The 27,460-nt window shown below is 41.2% G+C and overlaps 2 protein-coding genes across 3 annotated transcripts in view; both read right to left on the minus strand.

Annotated features, from left to right (window-relative positions):
* Positions 1 to 485, minus strand: part of ELMO3 (engulfment and cell motility 3) — a 30,953-nt gene extending 30,468 nt beyond the window's left edge. The window contains exon 1 of the mRNA XM_072116883.1: positions 425 to 485. The gene's annotated coding sequence lies outside the window, so the exon portion shown is untranslated. The remainder of the gene's footprint in view (positions 1 to 424) is intronic.
* Positions 486 to 5,412: 4,927 nt separating this feature from the next.
* On the minus strand, positions 5,413 to 12,928 carry E2F4 (E2F transcription factor 4). 2 transcript variants are annotated; one of them, XM_072116884.1, is made up of 10 exons: positions 12,708 to 12,928; positions 12,018 to 12,127; positions 9,972 to 10,133; positions 9,077 to 9,120; positions 8,584 to 8,645; positions 8,265 to 8,505; positions 6,741 to 6,899; positions 6,439 to 6,486; positions 6,317 to 6,361; positions 5,413 to 6,021 (listed from the first exon to the last, which is right to left on the minus strand). In XM_072116884.1, exons 1-10 carry the CDS (start codon positions 12,828 to 12,830, stop codon positions 5,828 to 5,830), a joined length of 1,188 nt encoding a protein of 395 aa, XP_071972985.1. In that variant the 5' UTR covers positions 12,831 to 12,928; the 3' UTR covers positions 5,413 to 5,827. The 2 variants fall into 2 exon arrangements, with proteins under 2 accessions (XP_071972985.1, XP_071972986.1); XM_072116885.1 differs by having other exon boundaries at positions 5,858 to 6,242; positions 12,708 to 12,925.
* Positions 12,929 to 27,460: the final 14,532 nt, after the last annotated feature.

Consider the following 27,460-nt stretch of genomic DNA (forward strand, 5'->3'; position numbering starts at 1 on the left):
TTATTGAAATGTAATGGCTAAATGACTAAAACAATGCAACAATCAATGTAACTATATTGTTATATTTAAATTTAAAAAACAAAATAAAACATCCCTTATCAAAATGTAGCAACAGATAAAATCAATACTTACTTTAGAGAAACTCATCTGTGCACCCTCTTCCAAGCTTCTCTCTGCAGCCTGCCAGTTAAAGGGCACCTACCACCCCGATTCTACCTATGAAGGTAGAAGGGGTGGTAGGTGGATGAATGGGACGTGAGGATCGCCCTTTTTGGGCTAATCCTCCTGTCCCGGCTATCTTTTAGAAAAGTTTATTGCAGGCATATGCAAATTTATTTATGCGGCTACTGGCGCGTGGCGTAGCCGGACATGAGGCTACTAGTCGCGGCTACTCCACGCACCAGTAGCCAAGTTACTCCGCTACCATTTAATCTTCGGCGTGCAGCTCCTTGTAGCCCTCGTCCGAGTCCCCCGGCATCTGCGGCCGTCTGCCGTCAGTTGGGTATAACTTTTGTTCCCTGGCACATAAAAACTCAGGGAGAATCTCCTCTTTCATATGAGCCTATGAGAGTGTTTCTAGATGTCAGGGAAGCGGAGATATTAACTGTTAATATGCAATCAGGGACGATTTTTAAATATGAAAATTGTCACTTTGAACATCTATGGCACCTAGAATGACTAATACACCCTTGCCATAAAAGTGCCACCCTGTGAGGACGTATGAGATACGTCCTTGGAAGGGAAAGTGTTAATTTAAGTATGTTGGTTATGGATTTGGTTAAACTGATATTTAGTAATTGGAATTTGGATTGGTTTAGTTTGTAATAATAGGCCAAGCTATATTCTTTAATAATTTGAATTGCTGCTGGCAGACGTTATAATGGATCAGAGAGAATTAATGTTGTATCATCTGCAAACAAACCTATTTTGTGGTGAGTGTTTCACACTTTTATTATCCTCTGAAGTATCTGGATTAAAATTAATTCAGCTGGGGGGTTCGATGGACATAATAAAGATTAAAGTGGCATATCCCTGCCTAGTACATTGGTTTTTTATCTTTTTAGATAAGAAACCCGAGGAGTATATTTCAGCTGATGGTTTTGAATAAAGCAACTTTATACTATTTAGGATGTTTCCTGCATGTCCAATTTTTTATAGAATAGCTTGAAGAACTTTCCAGTGGACCTAGTTGAGCGTCTTTTCCGCGTTCAATGAAATGAGCCGGGACTCAGATACTAGAATTTTAATTCTTCTAATGCTATCGGATGTTTGTCTGCCTTTTATAAAGCCTGTTTGATCTGTGCGAATGAAAGAAGGTAATATATTGGAGTTTTTTGCGTATATTTTTAAATTTTAATTTATTAAAATATTAAATATTTAAAAAATATATTTGCCTAAAGTTTTTTTTGTTTGCATGGGGCTTTACAAGGTTTGGGCAGAGTTATGATTATCAATTGAATAATTTCTTCTGGAATATCCTTTTAATTACAGAGTTTAGTGTGTTTATAAAAGAATGGGTTTTAAGGGTTTTTTTTACATTCATTTGATTGGGTGCTTTATTGCTAGGTCTAGTTCATGACTGCTTATTGGTGCTTACAAGTGTTTGTAATAGTTGTTTAAAAATTGTACAATGAGTTGTAATCAGCAACTGTATGTGCAATGGAATGATATATGGAATGAATAAATAATATTTTGCTCCAATTCTCATATTATATTCTAGCTGGTACAGAATTATTTTAGCGAGCATAGGGGTAGGAGTTATTTTGTTTCTAAAACAGTTATTAGGTCTATAATTGGGTTACTTTAAGCTATTCTAAATTAATATGATCTAGCGGGTAGTTGGATGAGGTGGCCTCTTAGGCAATTTTTATATGTGCACCATACATTTGCATCAGTAGAGTTTTGGGTATTCAAAATCCAAAGAAGAGAAGAGAAAAACGTTGGACGGCATAAAACAGCTGTCGCTGGAAACCCCCTACTGCACCCCTATTCTACCCCATGAATTATTATTGTATGAAATAAAATGGACTGCTTTTATCGGTGAGTGCTGCACCTTATTTCTTCCTTTTCAAGCGGCTACTGTATTGCTGTAGTTGAAAAAGTTTTTCCTCTAGATTTTGAATATGGTCTTGAAAATCAAAGCATTAATTATTTTCCAATTAAAGGGGTATTCCCATTTCAACAAGCAATTTATATTGTTTGAGTATTGAAAAGTTATACAATTTTCCAATATACATCAATACAGAAAATATTAGTTTTCTAGATCTCTGCTTGCTGTAATTGTATAGAAAGCATCTATTTCCAGAAGACAGAAATCTGACCATGGTCACACAGGTGCACAGCTAATGATATTACACAGCTCTGATTACTCTCTGTGATACTAACGAGCCGTGCACCTGTGTAACCATGGACAGATTTCTGTCCACTGGAAGTAAACATAGAAGCTTTCTATAGAAGGACAGCAAGCAGAGATCTAGAAAACCGTGATGAATTGATACAGAAAGTAAAGGAAAATAGTTTAATTTTTCATCATACAAACAATAGCATTAAATTTACCGAAGTTTGAATATCCCTTTAACCCCTACGGGACTCAGCCTCTTTTGGCCTTAAGGACGCGGCCCCATTCTTCAAATCCGACCTGTGTCACTATAAGTGGTTATAGCTTTGGAACGCTATGAAATATCCAGGGGATTTTGAGATTGTTTTCTCGTGACACATTGTACTTCAAATTAGTTTAAAAATTTGGATGAAATCTTTTGCGTTTAGTTATGAAAAAAAAACAAAATTTGGAAAAAATTTGGAAAAATTCTTTATTTTCAACTTTCTAAATTCTCTACTTTGATGCAGACAGTTATAGCACCCAAATAAATTCATAACTTACATTTCCCAAATGTCTGCTTTATGTTGGCATGGTTTTTTAAGATTCCACATATTTTACTAGAATGTTATGAGGCTCAGAATTTAGGTATCATTTTTCAAATTTTTTGTAAAATCACCAAAACCCGTTTTTAGATGGACCTGCTCAAATTATAATTGACAATGAGAGGCCTAAATAATAGCTAGACTCATAAATTACCCCATTGTGGAAACGACACCCCTCAATGTATGAAAAACCATTTTTAAGAAGTTTGTTAACGCTTTACGTGTTTTATAGGGGTTAAAACAAAATGGAGGTGCAGTCTGCAAATTGTAATATTTTTTCACAATACACTCATTTTGGGTGGAAAATTAAACATTTACAATGGATTAAATGAATAAAGGCTCCACAAAGTTTGATACCCAATCTCTCCCGAGTACACCGATACTCTATATGTGGTGGTAGCCTGCTGTACGGGCGCACGGCCGGGCATAGAAGGGAAGGAGGCGCCATCCAGATCAGATTTGCTATGTCACATTTTACAGGCTATAATTTTTTTCTTTTTTTTAATGAGGACCTATAGGGGCTTATTTCTTTTGCCACATGAGATGCACTTTTCTGGTACGTAATTTGGGGGAATCTATAGGCTAATTGGTGAGATTTTATTAACTCTTTGTTGGTGGAGGAAATGAAAATCATCAATTTTTGGGAATGTTTTTTTTTTTGGCCGTTAACCATACCATAAAAATAGTATATTATTTTTATTCTATGGGTCACCACGATTACGAAAAGACCTCATTTATATAGATTTTTTATTTTTTCCCATTTTTACTGAATAAAAAGTAATTTGGCAAAAATGTTGTTAATTTTAGCAACACCGTCTTTCATATGCATAACTTTTTTATTTTTCGCCTCACAAATGTGTTTAATGGCTTATTTTTTGCGAGAAGGATTGTTCTTTTTAGTGGTCTTATTTTAGAGTGCATAACATTTTTTAAATCACTTTTTATAGGGTATTAATTGAAAATGATCTTTTTTCTGGAGCTTTTTTTTTTTACGGGGTTCACTTTGCGGATTTAATAACGATTCTGTTTTATTATACAGATTGTTACGGACGCAGGGATACCAAATATGTGGGGGTTTTGTGTATTTTATTCAATTGTACTGAATAAAAACCAATTTGGAGAAAATCTTGTTCATTTTAGCATCACCATCTTTTCATGCATAACTTTTTTATTTTTCAGCTGACAAATCAAGTTAGGGGCTTATTTTTTGCGAGAAGAGTTGTTCTTTTTTAGTGGGCTTATTTTGGAGTGCATAACATTTTTTGAATTACTTTTTAGAGCATTTTTTTTAAGGGTATTAATTAAAAATCATCTTTTTTCGGAGCGTTTTTTTACTACGGCGTGTACCGTGCGGGTCCAGTAATGATTCTGTTTTATTATACAGATTGTTACGGACGCGGCAATACCAAATATGCAGGGTTTTTTTGTGTTTTTTATAGGATAGTGACATTTTATGTGCTTATATTTTAATGCATTTATTTTTTATTTATTCTAATGTATTAACTTTAGTGTTCTTGACTTTTTTTTTTTACTTATACATACTTGAACTTGAACCAGTGATGCTCTGATCCCTGGTTCAAGTTCAATACACTGCTCTACAATACTATTTTATTGTAGAGCAGTGTAAACTGTCTGAGCATGCAGGCGTATGCTCAGACCGTTTACAGTCAGACCCGGAAGGGGTCTGACTGCCAGGGAGACCGGGCAGCTCTGGGGCACATGCCAGTCCTCGGAGCTGCCCAGAAGTGGATCGGATCCCCCGGTAAGCGACACGGGGGATCCGATCCACAGCGCAAAAACCCTTACACGCCGCGGTCATGCTTGACCGCGGCGTGTAAGGGGTTAACACCCGCGATCGGAGCCGGCTCCGATCGCGGGTGTTAGCTGACAGCCGCTGCTTCTGGTACCGGCTCCGTTCGTGAGCCGGTGCCAGAAGCAGGACGTTATAGAACGTCCCCGTGCGCTAAGTATCTAGCCCCAGGGACGTACTATAACGTCCTGGTGCGCCTAGGGGTTAAATGTAGATTTTTGAAGTTGAATAGTTATAGTGCAATCTCAGGTTGATTTTGGACCCTAAAAGGTCCCATTGACATGTGGTTTAGCATCCTAAATAGACCTTTATGCTGGTAGTATAGAGAAAATTAAGGGAAAAAAAAAAACAAAAAAAACTTATACTTGCCTAGATACGAGTCCAATGAGGCACAATGGATTAATCTTTAGATGCTGTGCCTCCTCACGAGTTGCGGGAAGTGAAGCATGGATAGTATTCCAGGTGCACTGCCCATGCACCTCACCCGATGGTGCTTGAGCAGTGAAGCTGAGATGTACTACAGCCGCAACACACAGGTGCAGGATAAGCCTAGTCATGATAAATCCCCCCCCACCCCCAATGACTTGTAAAGAGCATGACAAGGCACTATTGCATATGTTACAAGGCAGATAAGAACAACTTGTTAGTAAATTAAAAGTAAGGAGACTTTTGAAATCCTATACATGACTAAAATTAACTGGGAAGTGTTTATTTGTCACTGGATGGAGGTATAACTTTAAGTCAACAAAAAGGACAATATACAACCAGTAACTTTAAAAACACACGAGTGCAGCTACAGGCATGGCATTTTCTTCCATAGTGTGCTACTGGCCAGAACGGTATAAAAAAAAAAAAAAAAAAACAACTCACATAAAAACACAGAAATTGGACAGACAATTAAAGGGATTGTTCAGAACTTTAAAGGGAAAAGAAGTGTGCTGCTCTTTTAAAAACAGTAACATGGCCGTCCAAGGTTTGTGGCTGATGAGTTTGCAGCTCATACCCACTGTGAATAGAACAAAATTAGACACAATCCATAGAAAAGGTGGCTGTGTCTTTGTAAAAGAAACAGACCATCATTCTCAACAAACCCTTTTAAAATAAGACAAAGTAACGGCAAAGACAGAACGGTAGAAAAATAATTATTTTATATCCACATTCATCCAAGATGGCCAAATCTCTAAAGAAGTGGGCAGTGTTGGCCACCATGATGAAATATCTGTGTAAACACTTGTGAGCGACATCTTCTAAACATGGCATCATCAAATCTCTCCGGTCTATGTGCTGCTCTGCAATACACAAATATTTTCTTTTTCCAAACAAATCCAAAAATAAACAATTTTCTTCATGTTATCTGAGTCCATATACACAATAAGGCACAAAGCCGAGTTCAGAGATCAAAGATTGATAGGAACATCAAACAGATCACAGACTCCTTCACTTTCATCCAAGTTGTAGACATAGTCATGGTCACCAGGTGGGGGAGAAAGTCTGAGTAGAGGGGCAAACACTGCAAAGGAAAAAATCAAGTATTAGAAAACATAGGAGGGGGTACCTGCTTTCTGCAAAGCATGCTGTACTCACCTTCAGAGGACATTAGCTCTTCCAAAAGGTCAGATGTGATGCATTCTACAACACAACAAAAGACATTCACTAAAGGCTCTGACATAAGTTCTTAGCTTGGACGTTGCCAAGATTACACTTACCTTTTGTGGAATCAAAAAATTCTGAGATATCTGTGGGCAATTCTAGCACTGAAAAGTAACAAGAAAAAGAAACTCATCACCAAAATCTTGTTGACATCAACCACTGATATGGGAACATCTCAGAGTCCCAAAAGCAGCTGTTGGCAGATCACATGACCCATGATATCTACGTCAGAAGGCAAAAGTTTACTGGGGCAGGTAAAATATTGCTTCCCATATTAGGGGATTGCATGTACAATGGTAAACTTTATGTGGCCAACCCTATTAAGTCAATAGCTGCCCAGGGACAGAATTTTTCTTACCATCCGATGTATCGGATTTGATGGGCTGGAATGAGGTAGAAGCATTTGGCAGGTCTGGACTGTGGTCTAGGGAGGCTGAAGATTGAAGGGGGCAAGTGTCCACACTTGAAAGACGACTCAGTGCTTTACCTTCTGCATCTTGGTCCAATACTGGAGGCTCTGTGTAGAAAATAAGCACTACTAGACTACACACAAAAATGAATTCCAGGCTCAGCAGACCCTGAAAAAAGTCCATATCTAGAATACCTGTGATCACTATGCATTTTCAGTCTTTCACTGATCTTATGGGATGGGCAGGGGGTCACCCTAACATTTTTCCCGAAGGGTAGTAATACTCCTCTCACCGTATTTCAGGAGTATTTATAGCTGAGGATGAGTATGAAATTTTAGCGAATACAAATATATAATTCCTAGTCGTATATAGTGTTAATAGACTATTGATCTATTAATACAAAAAAAATTGCTATAGCTCCTGTTTTTTGTGCTTAAGTAGCCACTTGAGAAGTGGTGAACAACCATGTTATTGTCTCCTCAGAAATTTCAACCTACAGAGTGGGCTGGGCAAATGCCAGTTTCAGGCTCGCCAGAGCAGCCCATGACTGATGTCGGCCCCAGACCCCAAACAGGTTGACTGGTTTTGTTTTATAGGGGCACATATGATTCCTGCTAATCTTATATATAGATCATAGATAATGGTGAACTAAGGATAACCAGTAATCTAACATCCCATAGGATCACTGCCCACACAAACGACATGCAACACAACCACACACACACACACACACAACCACAACACACACTTTGTATAGATCCCAAATCCCCCAGGATATCAGTGAAGGGGATTGTACAGAGGCTGTACAGGAAGCTCAGTGTCTGCTCTCTGTGCTGGATCCTGGCAGACATGAGCTTCAGCTCCTCCTCCATCCTCACACAGTCGGCTTCTGCGGGAGAGGTTGAGGGACAGCTCCAGCAGCGCGAGGCTCAATCCCGGCAGACTTAGGCCCGTTCCACACTTGCGAATGTGATGCGGACTGAACTGACCTGCTGAGTTCAGTCCCGGTTCGCAGCGTTCAGGCTGCACGATCCCGGCAGCATGCGTTGCGAGTGTGATGCGAGTTCATCGCATTACACTTGCAAGTGTGGAACGGGCCTTAGTGTTTGGTCATGTGACTGGAGCATCATTGGTATGTACACAGTTACTGCACAGTACACAGTTACCGGTCACATGTCCATCCATCGGGGCCGTCAACTGCAGTAATGTAGCGTCTGCAGCACGGCCAGGACAGGAAGGGGAGAAGCCCCGAGAGTACTTATACGCATGGGGCTTTTTTAAAGGAGTAAATTTGTCTCTACATGCATCTATGACGCATGTAGAGGCGTTACCGCAAACTTCTGGGATGGGAATGTAGAGGTTTACAAGAGGTAACACCTTTTGGTTACCTGACAGGCTTAGGTACAAGCTGAGGTACCAAAGGCCCATATTTTCAAGATCACGAAGAAAGTGGTAGATAATTTGTTACTCACGTGCAGGAGAACTTGGTTCAGTCAGGGTCAGCGTTCTACTTTCTGTCTCTTCTTTTGGGCCAGGCGAAGATGCCTCAGGAGTGCCAGTTACTACAGGGGCTGGATGGACAAGATCCTCTGGTGGAGGAACAGGAACTACTACAGGTGGGGAATTAGATGTGTCTTTATTAACTAGGAGAACCTCTATTGGCCCAGTGGAGCTCTTCAAGTGAATCTGAAATTTCTTCTGTCCTTTGACCCCCTATACCAGGTAGAAGCAGATAACATTAAGACCAAGAGTGAAGCCCAAACCGATTACCAAAAAAAAAACAAGACTTACTTCTGGAACTGGAACTTCTAGGCAGGTACCAGATGGAGCTTTGATGGCCAGCAAAGTATCTCCTACAAAATAAAGCAGCTATTTATGTCTATATGTACTGTGATCCCTACCAAAGTGTAACCATTTACCATGTACATTAAAGGTTGGAACACAGCAGTTCTAGTGTCTCATAGTCAAACCCAGTGCTTTTCAAAACCTGATCAATCAGAGCTCCGCACTATTTTGGTCCCATGAAAGTGAACGGAGAAGTAATCCTCATGGTTTCTAAATGTCATGATCATTGGGTACCCCAGCAGACAAGGAACATACATTTTTACTTTTATTATTAAAAATAGAATGAATACACAAACTGCACACAAAAAAAGGCTGCAGATGCCAATGTGCGCAAAGTACCTGTGCAATAACACAAGCCCCATTCTTACTGCACAGATAATCTGCATCAGTCGAAATGCCCCAACATAAAGCCCAGCAATAGACAAGTCACTTGACTAACCTCGGAAGCAGCGGCAGATGTCTTCATGGGTTAGGTACGCTAGCGTGTTTATGTTAAAGAACAATCTGTATATATTATGGAAACACAAGCAGCAATTATCCCCCCCACTAACTGGAAAATAATGTAAAGGACATCTTTCCAAGAGCCAAACACAGAGCTCAGTAACCACCGAGCAAGGCCTAAGCACACTCAGTCACAACAACCACCGATAACCATCTGGAATTAAGAAAGCAGTCCAGCTACCCCAGATACTTTTAAAAACATCATAACACTCTGCATCAATGGCCGTCAACCGCAGAAGCTGTTGACTGGCTGTAGTTGTCAACTAGCACGAATGTGGAGGTACATACAGGTAAAAACCCAAGACCTAATACAACTTAAAGGCAATCAGGACACACCGGCAAGGAGTGAGTACTAGGATGAAGAGCAAATAACTCGAAAAGTGTCAGACTTTGACTGGTTTGTGGTTTTTAATATGATCCAAATAAAACGTTGATGTTTTTATCCAAATAAATTCTGTGCTGGGAGATTTCATTTTTCTGTTTAGCACCGATAGGGAATTACTGCCGAATCAAGTAGTGGCCTGTTAACCAATGGGAAGGAGCAGTCTGTGCTAGAAAATATTAAACTCACCAACCTCTTTAACCCTCAGGTGCTGTGTAGGAAATCATACATTCCAGGGGTCTCCTAAACACTTGGCCTAATAACCCAGTCACTTGCTGATATCAGAATTAGAGATCACCAGAAATGCTTGGTTGTAGATCTCTTCCAAGATATTAATAACTTTTTTGTGCTATGGATATTGAGTGGCCTCACACACTCACAGAGCAGTGGTCTGGACTCTGCTTCCAGGCTCAAAACATGAACAGAACTCATTAACACATGAGAAGGATATCCAGTGTTCTGCACGTCATCCGTCACATTCTTGATGCTCTGCTGCACCCAGATGCGCTGCTGATCGAGCTCATGCTCCTGGTGCTCCAGGTCAGCAAGTTCTGCCTTCAGGTCTATCAGCTTGTCAGCAATCTCCCGAGTGTTACAGCCAGGACCAACTCCTCTGAAAGCACAAATCAAGAATCAAACTGTGCGCTCCACATTGCTCAAAAAGAAGCAACACCACATCCCAGGACAAAATTACTATGGAACATATTTGAGAAAAACACATTTTGACGCACAGTATATATATATATATATATATATATATATATATATATATATATATATATATATATATATATATATATATATATATATATATATATATATATAGTCCCCTACACACTCGACTTACATACGACCCCTAGTTACAAACTGACCTCTGGATATTGGTAATTTACTGTGCTTTAGCCTTGGGCTACAATAATCAGCTGTAACAGTTATCACAGGTGTCTGTAATGAAGCTTTAGTGTTAAAGAGAACCCGTCATGCAAAATAACCCCCCTAAACTAAATATATTTTCATAAACTGCCATTAGAGAGCATTGCCTCTATCCCTTCATTGTCCCTCTACATGCCTGTAAACCTAAGCAATGAGGTCCTAAAGCTGTATGCAAATGACATGTGAAATGTCCAATGAAGCATTACCATATTCAAGCTGTCCACTCTATTCATGAGTGGGAGGCACAGCCACACCCCCAGTGCTTGACTGGCAGCCTGTATAATGATGTGAGGCTGTATAATGATGTGCTTCCTGGTGCTGGTGGCCACGCCCCCTGCAGCCTGTGTGTGTGTATAGGAGAGATACAGCAGCTCCAGGCAGCCATGTTACAGCAGAACATGTCAGATTCATGTGTAGCTGATGTCTGTGTCTCTCACCTGTATATTAGGAGGATGCAGCATGTCAGCAGATGCAGCACAGATACCAGCAATACTTTACTATACATTACACACAGACATGAGCAGGGGGAGGAGAGGGGAGGGGTAACAGGGGTGACATCACTGCCTCTGACCATGTGACCAGCCTCACTTACATAATAAAGAAAAGATGATTTTACAATGAATAATGTATGAAATAACTAGATAAAGGCTGGGATGGGATCCTCGTGAGCTGCTCCAACAGCTAGTAGTGACAGGACAAGTGACACAAACCTGATGACAGGTGTCCTTTAATCCTGATTCTTATGAAAACCCAACATTTTTAAAATTCAATTGTCACAGAGACCAAAAAAAGTTCTGGCTGGGATTACAATGGTAAAATATACAGTTCCGACTTACATACAAATTCAACTTAAGAACAAACCTACAGACCCTATCTTGTATGTAACCCGGGGACTGCCTGTATATATTATTTCTACATCAATCTACTGCAATAATTTAGGTAAGCGTTTATCTATGCAGCTGAAGCTGCAAGTGACAACTCTGGATGTGAAAACGTGTATAACATGACAGCAGGTAATGGGGCACATGTATCATAGTTTTTCGGCTGTCACTTTTTCAAGTTTCTTGAAGTTGGCCAACTTAATCATTGCAATGCATGCATGCATGTGATGAGTTGTCCGTTTAGTCACTTTAGCAACTTTTTGTTTCAGTGTGCGACATTTTAGTCCCAAATAGTATCTGCAAAGTAAGTGTGTCTAGCATGCTCTGTTTAGTGACTTATTAGGGGCAACAATGGGACAATTTCAGTTGAAAAAACATCTGGGCTACAAAGATAAATACATTAAATCCTTGAGGCAGCTCACTTTAATACGCTGCTTGATTCTGCATCTAAGACTTTGAAAAGTTGAACCAAAAAAAAAGGGAATAGGAGTGATACATGCCCCAATGTGATGTAACCGTGGATTCATGTGTATCCAGCTATTCAGTGTAACATCACAGTTCATTATAATAATTTGTAACACGGAATTGATCAGGGGCGGAGAACCACACCAGGTAAGTTAGTTTGTACATGTCTGTGACGGGTCCGCTTTAACTACTATGCACCCCAGCTGCATCCTCCTTACTTCCACTGAATACTGTTCTTGGATTTCTTCTCGATCAGCCCGATTCCCTCCAGGACATTGGTGATGTCATAAATGCGACGTTTCTGTCTGACGGCAAGTGTATCTGCAGCCTGGAGGTGTAGAGCAGTTAGGAATATGAATAGACTATGGCAGCCAGGCACAAACACTGTGCTAAGCTTGTAATCACCCTCAGGCCACGTTCACACGGAGCGTTTGTTACACTAAGGTTGCAGGGGAGCGAAACTGCCACGATTCTGGAACAAGCCCCTCCCCCACAGTCTTTTGTGGGGTTTCAAAACGCAACACAAACGCTGTGTGTGAACACGGCCCCAGGGTCTAAGTAAAAAGCTCTTGTGCAACAGCAGAACCACATGGGATATGTATCAGTAGTTGGTCACCAGGGGCAACAGCTCCATCTCCTTCCATCTTCCCGGAAGTTGCTGAGAAGAATATAAATGACAGTGAGGCCGGTGCACTGCTACAGCACATAACAGAAGAGAGGGGTGCCGGGGTTAATACACGGGAAGTATCCCCTATCAGTATGTTTGTACGGGTGGGGGTTACACGGCAGCACCATACAGGACACTGCACAGTGCATGGGGGCAGGCGGGAGTGACATGTTATGGGGTACTCACACGAGGTGAGGGGGCAGAGCACTGAGACGCTCGGGAGGGGACAGGCAGCAGTTACCGCTTTGAGGTCCAGCACGCCATCCTCCGCCTCCTGCAGGAGAGACACGAACTTGCTGGTGAGGAGCCCCAGGCTCTTCTCATGACGACTCGGAGTTACCGGCAGCTGAGCGGGATCCGCCATGACAGCACCGCGAGGCGGGGGCGGGGCCTCCGGTCACCTGCTCCAACCGCAAGCAGCGGCCGTTAGTTCCGCGAAGCACGCCGGGAATTTCGGGGCGTGACCGAAGACTAGGGACCATCTTCAAACTGTTAGAGGAGACGGAGTTAGGGAATGAGGACAAGCTGTGGCGCCAGGGGGTGAGCGCAGGGTCACGGGAGGGGTAGTACAGTGACTAGTAATGACTGCAGCATGGTCACTACCCAGTGTGGAGATGGCGGCTTCCAGAGTGGGCACAGGGACAGGAGGCTCAGAGACTCACTAGTGCACTAGTAATAGCACACACCATCATGTAGACCACTAGGGAGGGACATTGTGTGGCCCCCACCAGGTGCATAAAACTGACATTCAGAGACCAGACTTGTATAACTGGCCCAATGTGAATGACGTTATAACATGCTGACACTTGTGTGTACAGTATAAGGTAAGTCAGTGACTAGACAGAAGTGGCAAACTGCACCTATTACATCAGAACTTCATAATGATGTCTCCCAACCGTGACTGCACACCTAAAAGTACCACAGTCACTTACAGTGTAATGTCCCACGGGTATAAATACTCCCTCCAGAATCCATAATGAATTCTTAAATACAAATAAGGCTCCTCATCATAATTAGTAATATATAATATTTGTATTCATTATGCCAGTAGAAGACACTTCCTGAGACACAAACAGAAATAAGACCTTGTCTCCCACAGTCAATTCACTGTTTTGTGTATGAGCCATAGAAGTAAATGGAGATGAAACAGCAGCTAGCACACATTGCCAAATCTGTTAGTGTGCATGAGGCATCAGTCTGTAGTCTAGTATAAAAGCTATTCACTGTCAGGCTACATTCACACAAACATTGTTTTCATCTGTGTTCTATACATCTTTTGGCAGATGACACACTGACACATTAACCGGTTAAGGACCGGGCCCTTTCCTGTTTTTTCATGTCCATTTTTCACTCCCCACCTTCAAAAATCTATAATTTTTTTTATTTTTACACGTAAAGAGCTGTGTGACGGCTTGTTTTCTGCGTAACAAATTGCACTTCATAGTGATGGTATTAAATATTCCATGCCATGTACTCGGAAGCGGGAAAAAAATGCCAAATGCAGTGAAAATGGTGAAAAACCGCATTTGCGCCATTTTCTTGTGGGCTTGGATATTACCTCTTTCACTGAGCGCCCCAAATGACATGTCTACTTTATTCTTTGGGTCGGTACGATTAAGGGGATACCAAATTTGTATAATGTTTTATAATGTTTTCATACATTTACAAAGATTAAAACCTCCTGTACAAAAATTATTTTTTTGATTTTGCCAACTTCTGGCGGTAATAACTTTTTTATACTTTGGTGTACGGAGCTGTGGGTGGTGTCATTTTTCGCGAAATTTGATAATATTTTCAATGATATCATTCCTTTTGATCACTTTTTATAGATTTTTTTTAAATATTTTTCAAAATGGCAAAAAAGTGCCATTTTCGACTTTGGGCGCTATTTTCCGTTACGGGGTTAAACGCATTGAAAAAACGTTATCATATTTTGATAGATCGGGAATTTTCGGACACGTCGATACCTAATGTGTTTATGATTTTTGCTGTTTATTTATATTTATGTCAGTTCTAGGGAAAGGGGGGTGATTTGAAATTTTAGTTTTTTTTAATTATAATTTTTTTTTTTTTTTTAACTTTTTTCTTTTTACTATTTTTCAGACTCCCAAGGGTACTTTAACCCTAGGTTGTCTGATCGATCCTATCATATACTGCCATACTACAGTTTGGCAGTATATGGGGACTTTCCTCCTCATTCATTACAATGTGCTATCAGCACATTGTAATGAAGGGGTTAAACGAAATAGCCTCGGGTCTTCGGAAGACCCGAGGCTACCATGGAGATGGATCACCGCTCCCCGATGACATCACGGGGAGCGGCGATACCAGGTAAGATGGCGGCGCCCATGCCATAGGAAACGCCAATCAGGAACGTCCTCAGGAAACGCCAATCGGTTGCCATGACAGCCTCGGGTCTTCCGAAGACCCGAGGCTGTCTGGATTTAACCCTTTCATTTCATGTGCTAATTGAACATTGTAATGAATGAGGATGAAAATTCCCATATACTGCCATACTGTAGTATGGCAGTATATGATAGGATCAGACAACCTAGGGTTAAAGTACCCAAGTGAGTCTGAAAAATAGGAAAAGTAAAAATAAAAAAAAATTATAATTAAAAAAACCCTAAAAATTCAAATCCACATCAGTTATCGTCGTGGAAAATAGTACTCAAATTTGAAAATGGCACCTTTTTGCCATTTTGAAAAATATAAAAAATTCAATAGAAAGTGTTCAGAAGTTCATACAGCCCTAAAAATGCTAGCATTGAAAACTTCATCAAAAGTCGCAGAAAATTACACCACCCACAGCTCCATACATCAAAGCATGAAAAAGTTATTAGCGCCAGAAATGGCAAAATCTGAAAAATAAGTTTTGTACAGGAGGTTTTAATTTTTGTAAATGTATGAAAACATTATAAAACCTATACAAATTTGCTATCCCTGTAATCGCAACGACCCAAAGAATAAAGTAGACATGTAATTTGTGGCGTACAGTAAAAGCCATAAAATCCAAGCCCACAAGAAAACAATGCAAATGCGCTTTTTCACCAATTTCACTGCGTTTGGATTTTTTTCCCCCGCTTCCCAGTATACGGCATGGAAGAATAAATACCGTCACTATGAAGTGCTCCAGACATTCACCGATGTGTAAGTGTGCGGGACTCTATGGCACGCTCCAGACACTGACCTATGTGTAAGGGTGCGGTTCTGGACTCTGCTTCAAAGATGGAATCCAGATATCTCTTTTCCTCTGAAGATCTAGACCAATTGCTTAAGGCTATTCATGATACCCTAAAGCAGTGATGGCGAACCTTTTGGGGACCAAGTGCCCAAAGTACAACCAAAATCCACTTATTTACTGTGAAGTGCCAACATGGCATGACATTGCTACCCATTCTTCCACATATTTTAATTGTATTGGCCCCCTGAGGCCACCAATACAGCTGAAAGAGACCCTGTAGCTTCCCTCCAGGGTCTCTCTGTAGATTAAGAATGATGGGTCCAGTTGGATGACCTCCAAAGACATTGCAGTTCTGTCAACACCTTCTCACTTTTCCAGCAGTTCCAAAGAAGTGTCACTATAGTTGCCTGGGACTGCAGGAAGATTTGGTCCTATTTGGTGAACTCTGTCCTGGGGCGATGGTCTGAGTGCCCACAGAAATGGCTCTGAGTGCCACCTCTGGCACCCGTGCCATAGGTTCGCCACCACTGCCCTAAAGATTGAGGAAGTGGAGGAAGCTAGATCCATTCAGGATGAACTGTTTGGCATCATTAAATCCCAGAAAAAGAGAGTGTTACCCATTAACGATACTCTCAAACAACTTATTCAGGAGGAGTTGAGAGATCCGGAAAAGAGAATTTCTGTATCTAAGGAGTTAAGAAATCGTTTATTATTTGACAAAAGCGATGCTAAGTTCTGGAATTCACCTCCCAAGGTGGACGTCCAGGTGACGAAACTGACAAAGCGCTCTGACCTGCCCTTTGAGGACTCTATCCAGCTAAAAGACCCCATGGATAGGAAAGCTGACTGTTTGCTGGGAGTCTACTATGCTTAATCTAAAAGCTAACGTAGCCACTACCTCGGTCGCTCGTGCAATGTATTTCTGGTTATCAGAGCTAGAAAATCATATTAAGGAAGGTACCCCTAGAGAGCTCCTGTTAGAGACTCTATCAACATTAAAATCTGCTACTGCCTTTATTGCCGATGCATCTGGTGAATCTGTCAGGTTTTCGTCAAAAGAAGGTGCTTTGTCTATTGCAACCAGAAGAGCTCTATGGCTAATACAATGGAGTGGCGATTTTAGGTCAAAATCCAAACTTTGCAGCATTCCATTTGAAGGGGAATTTGTGTTTGGTCCCGAACTTGATTCTATATTGGAGAAAGCGGCGGACAAAAAGAAAGGGTTTCCTGAGGCTAAGAAACCACCCAGAAAACAGCCCTTTCAGGACTTTAGAGATTGGAAAAATTCATACAGAGGCAAAGGCAAACAAGGGCCCTGGAGCCATCTGACAGGAGGTAGAGGTAGAGGCTTCCTCCTTAGCTCCAGTAATTCAACCTCCTTTGGGAAGCAATGATGCCAGAGTGGGAGGAAGGTTACGGGGGTTCCTTGCACAATGGACCAAGATCACATCCATCCCTTGGATTCTAGACATAATAAAGCAATGTTACAAGCTAGAATTAACATCTCTTCCTCCCCACAAGTTTATCCTTACCAAGCTGGCATCTCAAAAGTCGACTGCTCTAATTTTTCAGGAAGTCCAGAAACTTATTCAGATGGGCGTAATTACACCAGTACCAGAAGGAAGGTAGAACAGTGGACACTTCTCCCCCTTATTTCTCATTCAAAAGCCAAATGGATCCCACAGGATGATTTGCAACCTCAGAGGCTTGAACCAGCATCTCTTATACAGGAAGTTCAAGATGGAATCAATAAAATCTGCAGTAACATTGATCCATCCGGGAGCCTACATGTGCACGATAGACTTGAAGGATGCGTATTACCACGTCCCTATTTATCTTCCGTCTCAGAAGTTTCTGAGGTTCGCAATAGTCTCACCACAAGGAAAAAATCTATGCTTCCAATATAAATCTACCTTTTGGGATTGCATCAGCTCCGAGAGTGTTTTCCAAAATAATCATAGAGGTCGTAGCCTTCTTCAGAACACATCAAGTCCTGGTGATCCCATACTTGGACGACTTACTCATAATAGCGGAAAATCGAGAAGAGCTTATTCTACACAGGAACTTTACAATCCAAACGCTACAAGATCTAGGATGGATCATAAACTGGGAGAAGTCTGCTATGCATCCAAATACTCAATCCTTTTCCTGGCCTCTGTGAACCAGAAATCCTATCTTCCCAGAGAGAAGTCCGCACACCTGGTATGTCAAGTCAATATTTTTCTTCATCGCCAGAGATGCTCCATAAGAGATGCTATGAAGCTTCTGGGACAGTTAACATCCTGCATCCAGTGGGCACAGAACCATACGAGAGTCCTGCAGGGCTGGATACTGCAATCATGGGACAAAGATCCCCTACATCTGGACAATTACATCAGCATTACTCCTGCGGTCAAGCAATCCTTAGAGTGGTGGACCATTCCCGCACATCTACAGAAGGGGGTTCCATGGCATCCCTGGCCCCTATCTATAGTCCAAACAGATGTGAATCAAAAGGGCTGGGGTGCGAACATAGCAGGGTCCTTCTTCCAGGGAAACTGGCCTCCTCCTATCCAAAGGATGTCTTCCAACTATCGAGAACTGAGAGCAGTCCTAGAAACCTTGAAGACAGCCAGTCATCTGTTGGTAGGTCAGCACGTGAAAGTTCTATCGGACAATTCCACGACGATAGCTTACCTTCAACATCAAGGGGGTACAAGATCTCCAGACCTTATAGACCTCTCGAGCGAAATATTCTCTTGGGCGGAAATGAACATCAAGTCCCTATCAGCAGTTCATTTGAGAGGAAGGGACAACAAGGTGGAAGACTTTCTGAGCAGGGAGAAACTAGACCACAACGAATGGTGTCTGAGCCAGAAAGTATTCCATCATCTAACCCAGATGTGGGGCATGCCTGTAGAGAATCTTTTTGGCACCAGGGAAAATACAAAAGCGGATCTTTTCTACTCTCTCAGTTATTCAGAGACAGCCTCGAAGTTGGACGCATTCAGCCACAAGTGGGATGCTTCTCTGACATATGCTTTTCCTCCTCTGTAATAGCAAGAGTTCTTCGGAAGATTCAAAGAGACAGAGACACCGGTCCTGTAATAAACCTGGTGGAAGAGTTGGCATCCTCCTGTCTGACAACTGCTCCTTCAGCCCTATTCCACCTCTACCCTCTCTCACCTTTCCCACTTCTGAAGTCTACTTCATCCGTATCTATACTCCCTCTAACTTCCAAGTGGCTGTCATCTACTGTATTGACCCCCCTGGTCCTGTCAATGCTTTTATTGATCACTTTAATAATTGGCTTCTTCACTTTCTCTCCTCTGACATCCCTTCTATCATCATGGGGGACTATAACATCGCATTGATATAGCTCATTCTGCTACCTCTAAACTCCTCCCGCTTACCCCTAAATATAGGACCGAGAGGGCACAAAAAATCCCACCAAGTAAACCTACTCAGAGCCAGGAAACTGCAAGAGATTCCAATTGTAAATTAGAGAACAGTCAAATTCATAGTTAAATTCATGATCAGATAGTAGCACATTACTCATCAGGGAAATTAAGAATACAAATCAGATTTAGGCAGATCTAGATCAGGCAGTATGAACATTTACATCAGTTAACCATCTAACTGGCAGAGTACTCCAGTCTTAAGGAGACTTTATAGCAGGCTAATGAGCTGACTGAGAAGAATTTGAAAAAGTCCTCTCAAAATTTTAACACTTGTCAAACTCTCAGCCCAGAACTGCTAACTGAGGCTGTATCAGGTGGAATGGTGTAAGATTCTCGAAGATTGTTTTCTTTTTATAGGAAGACGATGGCAGTAGATTAATTGGAACAACATGATTAGAACAGCATCATAAACTTATTAAAATAATTGCAAATATCATGAGTATTACCAGTAGTTGATTTTTCTTTGGTGGTAACAATATTGATGTTGATACAGTTACTCAAATGATACAAACATTTGAAACTTCCTCAGTCAGTCTCAATACTGGTACTTTACATAGTCTCATTCACTGTCGACCTGCTTATAAACGTTCCCAATGTAATTCTAAATGGTCCTTTAAATCTCACAGGTTTTATACCCTACTCTTTCATCCATAACATGTCCATTACATCCTTTCGACAACATAGATCACATCTCAGTTGTGCACCATGTAGACAATGCTTCATTCATGTTTGTTTTCAATTTGAATATAGAAATGATTACATAAAGGAGGAGATCACAGACATTTCCTGTTACAAGTCACATTATAGGAGACAATGGGATGTCATTAGTGTATTGTCATAAAATAGCTGGAGAGGGTTTCTGAATTTCAGTTCCTTAATTACAAAAGCATGGAGCCTTCATCCCAGGACTACATATTACTGCAGTAAAAAGTCTAGCTGCAAGGCATTCTAGTCCTACATCCCTATGAAGTTTTCAATAATGGTATTCTATAGAAAAAAATTAATATTTTGCATAGTTTTATAATTAAAGGGGTTGTCCACATTCAGCAAATAACTGATATTTGTGTAATGAAAAGTTATACAATTTTCCAATATCCTTTCTGTATCAATTCCTCATGGTTTTCTAGATCTCTGCTTGCTGTCCTTCTATAGAAAGCTTCTATGTTTACTTCCAGTAGATAGAAATCTGTCCATGATAGGTGCGAAGGGGGTTCCATGGCATCCCTGGCCCCTATCTATAGTCCAAACAGATGCGAGTCAAAAGGGCTGGGGTGCGAACATAGCAGGGTACTTCTTCCAGGGAAACTGGCCTCCTCCTATCCAAAGGATGTCTTCCAACTATCGAGAACAGAGCAGTTCCTTGAAGACAGCCAGTCATCTGTTGGTAGGTCAGCATGTGAAAGTTCTATCGGACAATTCCACGACGATAGCTTACCTTCAACATCAAGGGGGTACAAGATCTCCAGACCTTATAGACCTCTCGAGCGAAATATTCTCTTGGGTGGAAATGAACATCAAGTCCCTATCAGCAGTTCATCCGAGAAGAAGGGACAACAAGGTGACAGACATTCTGAGCAGGGAAAAACTAGACCACAATGAATGGTGTCTGAGCCAGCAAGTATTCCATCATCTAACCCAGATGTGGGGCATGCCTGTAGTGGATCTGTTTGCCACCAGGGAAAATACAAAAGCGGATCTTTTCTACTCTCTCAGTTATTCAGAGACCGCCTCGAAGTTGGACGCATTCAGCCACAAGTGGGATGCTTCTCGGGCATATGCTTTTCCTCCTCTGCCTGTAATAGCAAGAGTTCTTTGGAAGATTCAAAGAGACTGGTCCAAGGTCCTCCTGATCGTTCCTTTCTGGCCCAAAAAGAGCTGGTTTCCGCTCCTGAAGAAGATGGCTCTAGCAGAACCTCTTATGCTACCCATTCAGAAAGATCTTCTCTACCAAGGGCCACTATTTCATACGAATCCGCAGGATCTCAAGCTCTCAGCCTGGATCCTGAAAGGCGCTTCCTGAGGGCAAAAGGCCTTTCTGATAAGGTAATCTCTACTCTACAATCTAGTAGAAAACCAGTTACCTCAGCTATATACCTGAAAATTTGGAAGAAGTTTCTTTCTTTCTGTGGTCCAGCAGTCCCCAACCAGTCTTCTCCTAATATCTTACAGATCTTAAATTTCCTGCAAGCCGGGTTCGACATAGGCCTTAAAACAAGTACCCTTAAAGTCCAGATTGCAGCGCTAAGTGTGTTCTTTGATTCATCCCTGGCTGACCATAGATGGATAAAAAGGTTTGTAAGAGCGACTGTCCGAATCAGGCCCTCAGTGAAAACTTCAGTGGGTCCCTGGGACTTATCCTTACTGCTAAATTTTCTTACTGGGCCTCAGTTTGAACCGATTTCTAAGGCTTACAGATTCAAACTTTAAAAACAACCTTCCTAATTGCAATTACTACTGCGACAAGGATTGGGGAGATTCAGGCACTGTCTATAAATAAACCTTATTGTTTAATTTCGGAAGATAGGATTATTCTAACGCTTGACCCAAACTTTGTTCCTAAGGTTTGCACAGCTTTCCACCGCAATCAGGAAGTGGTCCTACCTTCATTCTGCCAGAACCCAAGATCCGCTAAGGAGATCGCCTGGCATTCCCTGGATGTAAGGAGAACAGTACTCAGGTACATAGAAGTCTCTAAAGTCTGGCGGAAAGACTCTAACATTCTTCTACAATTCCAAGGGAAGAAGAAAGGGAGAAAGGCCTCAAAAGCGTCCTTATCCAGATGGATTAAAACTATCATCAGAGAGGCGTATGAGTCTCTAATTAAGGCTGCACCGGAAACCGTAAAAGTTCATTCCACGAGAGCGATGGCTACCTCCTGGGCTGAAAGAAGAGGAGCCACGATTGAACAAATATGTAAAGCAGCTACCTGGTCTTCTTCACTTACCTTTGCTAGACATTACAGACTGGACATTCCGAATAACATGGACCTTTCCTTTGGGAGAAAGACACTACAGGCCGTAGTCCCTCCCTAAAAATAATTCATCTGGTATATCTCCAGGTGGGGCCGTCATGGGGACGTAAGGGAAAAAGTGAATTAGTCTTACCGGTAATTCCATTTCCTTTAGTCCACTATGACGGCCCATATATTCCCCCCCCCCCCCCCCCCTAGGTTATGTGATTTGATTGATTTAAAATATTGCTTTGATTTAATTGTTTGTGTATAATAACAGACAATAAATCGGGTTGCATCCAAGCCGCTGTAGCTATTTGGTACACACTGGAGTATGGATGCCGGGGTGGGGCCTTTTAACTTCTCTGCTTCCTGTCCCCACAGAGGTCAAGGGGTCATCCTCCAGGTGGGGCCATCATGGTGGACTAAAGGAAATGGAATTACCGGTAAGACTAATTCACTTTTTCATTTAAAACTTTTTTTTTTTAAACTTTTTGACTTGTCCCACTATGGGACATGAACAAGCAATCGTTTGATTGCTGTAAAGTCCTGTATGTAGGGTCATAGCAACGATCGGTCAAACCCCTCAAGATACAGGCACTAAAACTATTATATATGGTTGGAAGACTGCATATCACAACTATTTCAAAATAATCTGGATAACTAACATAATTCACAGTTATAAGTAAGTGACCAAATAAAGCTCTGCTTTTGTCATCTGGGGTGGCAATATTGCATGTGGGCAGGTAATACTGTAAGTTCTTATATCTCTTGTGTCATCCCCTCATCTTCATAGACTGTAAGCTCTTGTGTCACCCCTTCCTCCTCATAGACCAGTGAAGGCGAACCTTTTAGAGACCGAGTGCCCAAACTGCAACCCTTATCCACTTATTTAAGTAAAAAGTGCCAACACAGCAATTCTAGCATTAACTTATTAAAATCTTCTTGCTCCATGCTGTAGCACAGCTTTCAAAGGCCCTGAGGACACCAATATCGTTGACAGAAGGTGGGAGAATTCGGATTGCCATTGGAGCTTCCCTTGACAACCCACTGAACAGGAAGAATTGTAGGGTCAAGAGCAGGAGCTTCAATGGCTCCAATACAAATCCGACCATGTCCACATCTATTCTTCCTGCAGTTTCACTTTAAAATAACATTGAGTGTGCCCACTGAGAGGGCTCAGAGTGCCACCTTTGACACCCGTGCCATAGGTTCGCCACCACTGTCATAGACTGTAAGCTCTTGTGTCTCCCTCATCCTCATAGACTGTAAGCTCTTGAGTCACCCCTCGTCCTCATAGACTGTAAGCTCTTGAGTCACCCCTCGTCCTCATAGACTGTAAGCTCTTGAGTCACCCCTCGTCCTCATAGACTGTAAGCTCTTGTGTCACCCCCTCATCCTTATACACTGTAAGCTCTTGTGAGCAGGGCCCTCACTCCTATGGTTCCATATGACAATGTTTGTACTCTGTAATGTAATATTATATTTCTATATGTCACCTATGATTTGTAAAGCGCTACAGAACATGATTGCGCGTATAAATAAATATTCATATTCATATTATTATTATGCTTCTTTGCAGTTGTTGTACACCCTTTGACAAGGCTTTCCTACGTTGAAAGAGCGATATCCCTAACCTTGCCGATGATGATTGGAGGTTTAGCTTTTCTTTTTTGACTCTGTGGTGAGCGCTAGGGACTTCTTGGTTTAATCCAAATTCTTGCATTGTGCTTACTATACCCTTGTGAGACTGTATCATATGGGTGTAATGTAACGACTCTTGATTCGGCTGCCGCTGGTTCCTATCTGCATTGGATGTGGGCTTGTCCAAAGGATAGTGCTTAGTCATAGGTGCTTGCATTTCTTAACAAACATTTTAGTCTCCCCCGCCTATTATCCCCAAATGTCTGTCTCCTGGGAATTATACTTGGCCACTATGATAAGATTTTCTTCAGGTTGTCCTTTCTTACACCCATAAAGTAGTGATAATGTCATGAAAGGATCAGGACCCTCCAGCTTCAAAGTGAGGGATTTTGCCCATTAACCATTCCATTCCTCATTACCGTTCAGTGTACAACAATAGGAAATGTCCCCAGAAATTTCATCTCATCTGGTGGAGGTGTGAATCCTCATACTGCCACGTGATTGCCTCAACCCCTTAATGACCAGGCCTTTTTTTGTTTTCATTACCTACCTTTAAAAACCTATATAACTTTTTTTTACTTTTCTATATACAGAGCTGAGTGAGGGCTTGTTTTCTGCATAACAAATTGCAATTCATAGTGACAGCATATAATATTCCATGCCGTGTACTGGGAAGTGGAAAAAAAAATACCAAATGCAGTGAAATTGGTGAAAAAATGCATGTGGGCTTGTTTTTTACGGCTTTCACTGTGCGCCCCAAATGTCCTTTATTCCTTGGGTTGATACGATCGAGAGATATCAAATTTATATAGGTTTATTGTCTTTCTGCTCTCTGTGTGCACACTATGACACTGCGGCAGTGTCGCCACTGATGACGTCACGGTGTGTGCCGGCATTTAGGTGAAACTCATCCCCGCTATGTTGGATTTGCTTTTCTAAACACAATTCAAGTGCAGTGTATGAAGTTGCCCTGAGGTTCTGTTCCTAAGATGCACTTTTATTGTATTTTGAAATACATTGCAAGTGTATCGGAAGATACTCCTTCCAAAACGCATTTGTGTTTTCACCAAAATACATGCGTCTGGTAAGTAGCAACATGTTTTGTGCTTTGATAAAATGGCAAAACGCATGTTGCTATTTACCAAATGCAGGCATTTTCACCAAAGCACATTTGCATATTGGCCCAGATCTGCTGCGCCAGTTTTCTGTCTGCCTTGTGCTTGAAAGAGAGTCTTTGGATCTTGCACATGCATTTAACCCCTTAAGGACGCAGCCATTTTACAGCTTAAGGCTCAGCCCCATTTTTTGGATTCTGACTTGCGTCGCTTTATATGGTTATAACTTTTACTTATCAAAGCAATTTTGAGATTATTTTTTCCCCACATATTGTACTTCATTATAGTGGTAAATGTTGGCTGATAAGTTTTGTGTTTATTTTCCAAAAAAAGAAAAAAATTATAAATTTTTTGAAAAATTTAACTTTTTTGAAATTCTAAATCATTACATTTTCAGGTAGATTTACCACCTAAATAAGTTGCTGAATAACATTTCCCATATGTTTACTTTACATTTTCATAATTTTTGACATGTCTGGATAATTAATTTTGATGTCACGCGGCTTATAAATCAAATAGCGATTTTCCGTATTTTCAGAATTTACTCTTTTGCGGATAAATATTGTTTTGAATGAAAAACATCAAAACCCCCTAAATAATGAACCCATTTTCAAATCTGCACCCCTCAAACTAACAGAAACAGCTTTTACGAAGATTGTTAACCCCTTGAGATCTTCATAGTAATCAAAATGAAGGTGAAATTTAGAATGGTAAAAATTGGTCGGTTATATGTTCATTTAGCCCTAAAATGTACACATTTCCAAAAGATAGAAATATAAAACTCCCCATACAATTTGTTATGAAATTTCTCCTAAATACAGAGACCCCCCACATGTGGCCGTTTCTTGTTTTATGGGCGCACAGCGGGGCGCATCAGGCACGGAAGGACCTGCAGCTGCCAGGATTTTAGTTTCCTCATTGGCTCTTTTTGTAGGCTATAAAATTTTAGCTTTTTTGTTATTGGGGCCATGTAACGGCATTTTTTTGATGAGATGCTTTTTCCAATGTTACCATTTTGGGGTAATTTAGGAACTTTTTTTTTAGGACAGGAGTAGAAAAGCATCAATTTTTTTTTTTTTGGTATTCACTTTATAGCCTAATAATCATGTTATCTTTATTCTATGGGTCAGTGCGATTACGGGAATACCTAACATGAATATTTTTTCTTACGTTTTACTAAATTTGTCAAATAAAACACTAATGTGGGAAAAATCTATCATTTTTGCATTGCCGTCTACCAAGTGGCATAACATTTTTAATTTTTTGGCTACGGAGCTGGTTGATGGCTTGTTTTTTGCGGGACATGTTGTACTTTTCAACTGCATCATTCTGAAGTACGTTTGTTTTTTTGATCACTTTTTATTGCATTATTTGCGGGATTGAATAGGTAAAAATCATAATTTTTGGAGGGATTTTAGCAGTTTTTTTTACGCCGTTCATCATAGGGGTTCAATAATTATTTACTTTTATTCTACGGGTTGTTACGGACGTGGTGATACTATATATGTGGGGTTTGTGTTATGATTTATGAAAAACAGAGTAAGTGTCAGTACCTGTCCAGCAGACTTTGCAACCACAACCAGGCTTTGCGCTGCTGTCAGACTAGGTAAGCGGTGGTGAACTCGCCCTGCAGAGTCCCTGCGGGCTAAGGCCCTGCCTAAAGCAGATAAACCGCCCTGTAAGGGTGAACCCACTATCAGGAACCTAACTGACCGTCCCTGAGAGATGAAAGGGAAAACTTACTTTGTCTGGCAGCTGCTGGATGGTGGAGCGGACAGGTAACCGGAATACAGATATAAACCAGTGTTCACAACGGTACACAGAATACACAGGTCTATGACAGGGAAAGCGGCTGAACACTAGGAGGTAAATGATACTGAGGGACAAACAACAGATACAGGAAGACAGGCGGATATACACCGGTCAGGTCAAGATCAAGCAGATTATATACAGGTCAGGTCAAGATCAAGCGGGTTATATACAGGTCAGGTCCAGATACAGGCAGACAAGCGGAGACAAACAAACCAGGTCAAAACCAAGATGGCTGCAAAGGTACAGAATCGGATACAAATCACAGAATACCAAACAAGATAGCAAGAGCACTAGATACACAGGTAACAATAGAAATAACCAGCAAGGTATGATGGGAATAGACAGGTATATAAGGCCGTTCCCGGAGACACCTCCAGCAGCACACTGGGTAAACTGTCCATCAGGCTAGTAACCCTTGCTGGGCAGGACTAAAATGCACGGAGCAGGGTGTGGATCAGTTAATCCAAACACAAACACTAAGCCACAGTTCACACACAAATAAACTGCAGATAGAGCGACGTTTAGGCAAGGACGTTACAGTAAGGCCGAATTTACACTATTGATGTCCCTCGGGTCGTAGCCTTAAAGTCAACAAGAAAATGCACAGATGTGTTTTTATTGCAAATTTCACAGCATTCAGGTTTTTTTTTTCCCTTACTGTCCAGTAAACAACATGGAATATTAAATACGATCATTAGAAATGGAAAACAATCCCTCATTCAGCTCCATGCACAGAAAATTAACAAAGTTAAGCTTTTGAAATTGAGCTGTGAAAAATGGTAGCACAAAAAGTGCCAAGGTCACTAAGGATTAAAAGGGTTGCCTGGGATTGTTATAGCACCATGAATA

Source organism: Engystomops pustulosus, chromosome 7 (assembly GCF_040894005.1).
Source record: "Engystomops pustulosus chromosome 7, aEngPut4.maternal, whole genome shotgun sequence".
Lineage (NCBI taxonomy): Eukaryota > Metazoa > Chordata > Amphibia > Anura > Leptodactylidae > Engystomops > Engystomops pustulosus.

Bases quoted from the DNA above. Each gene is read 5' to 3' on its own strand.
- E2F4 (XM_072116884.1), bottom strand. From the start codon at position 12,830: ATGGCGGATCCCGCTCAGCTGCCGGTAACTCCGAGTCGTCATGAGAAG. The intron at 8,506-8,583 runs GTAAGTCTTGTT...TACCTGGTATAG, and splicing joins TAGAAGTTCCAGTTCCAGAA to GGGGTCAAAGGACAGAAGAA. The intron at 6,900-8,264 runs GTGAGTAACAAA...TTTTCTACACAG, and splicing joins TGAACCAAGTTCTCCTGCAC to AGCCTCCAGTATTGGACCAA.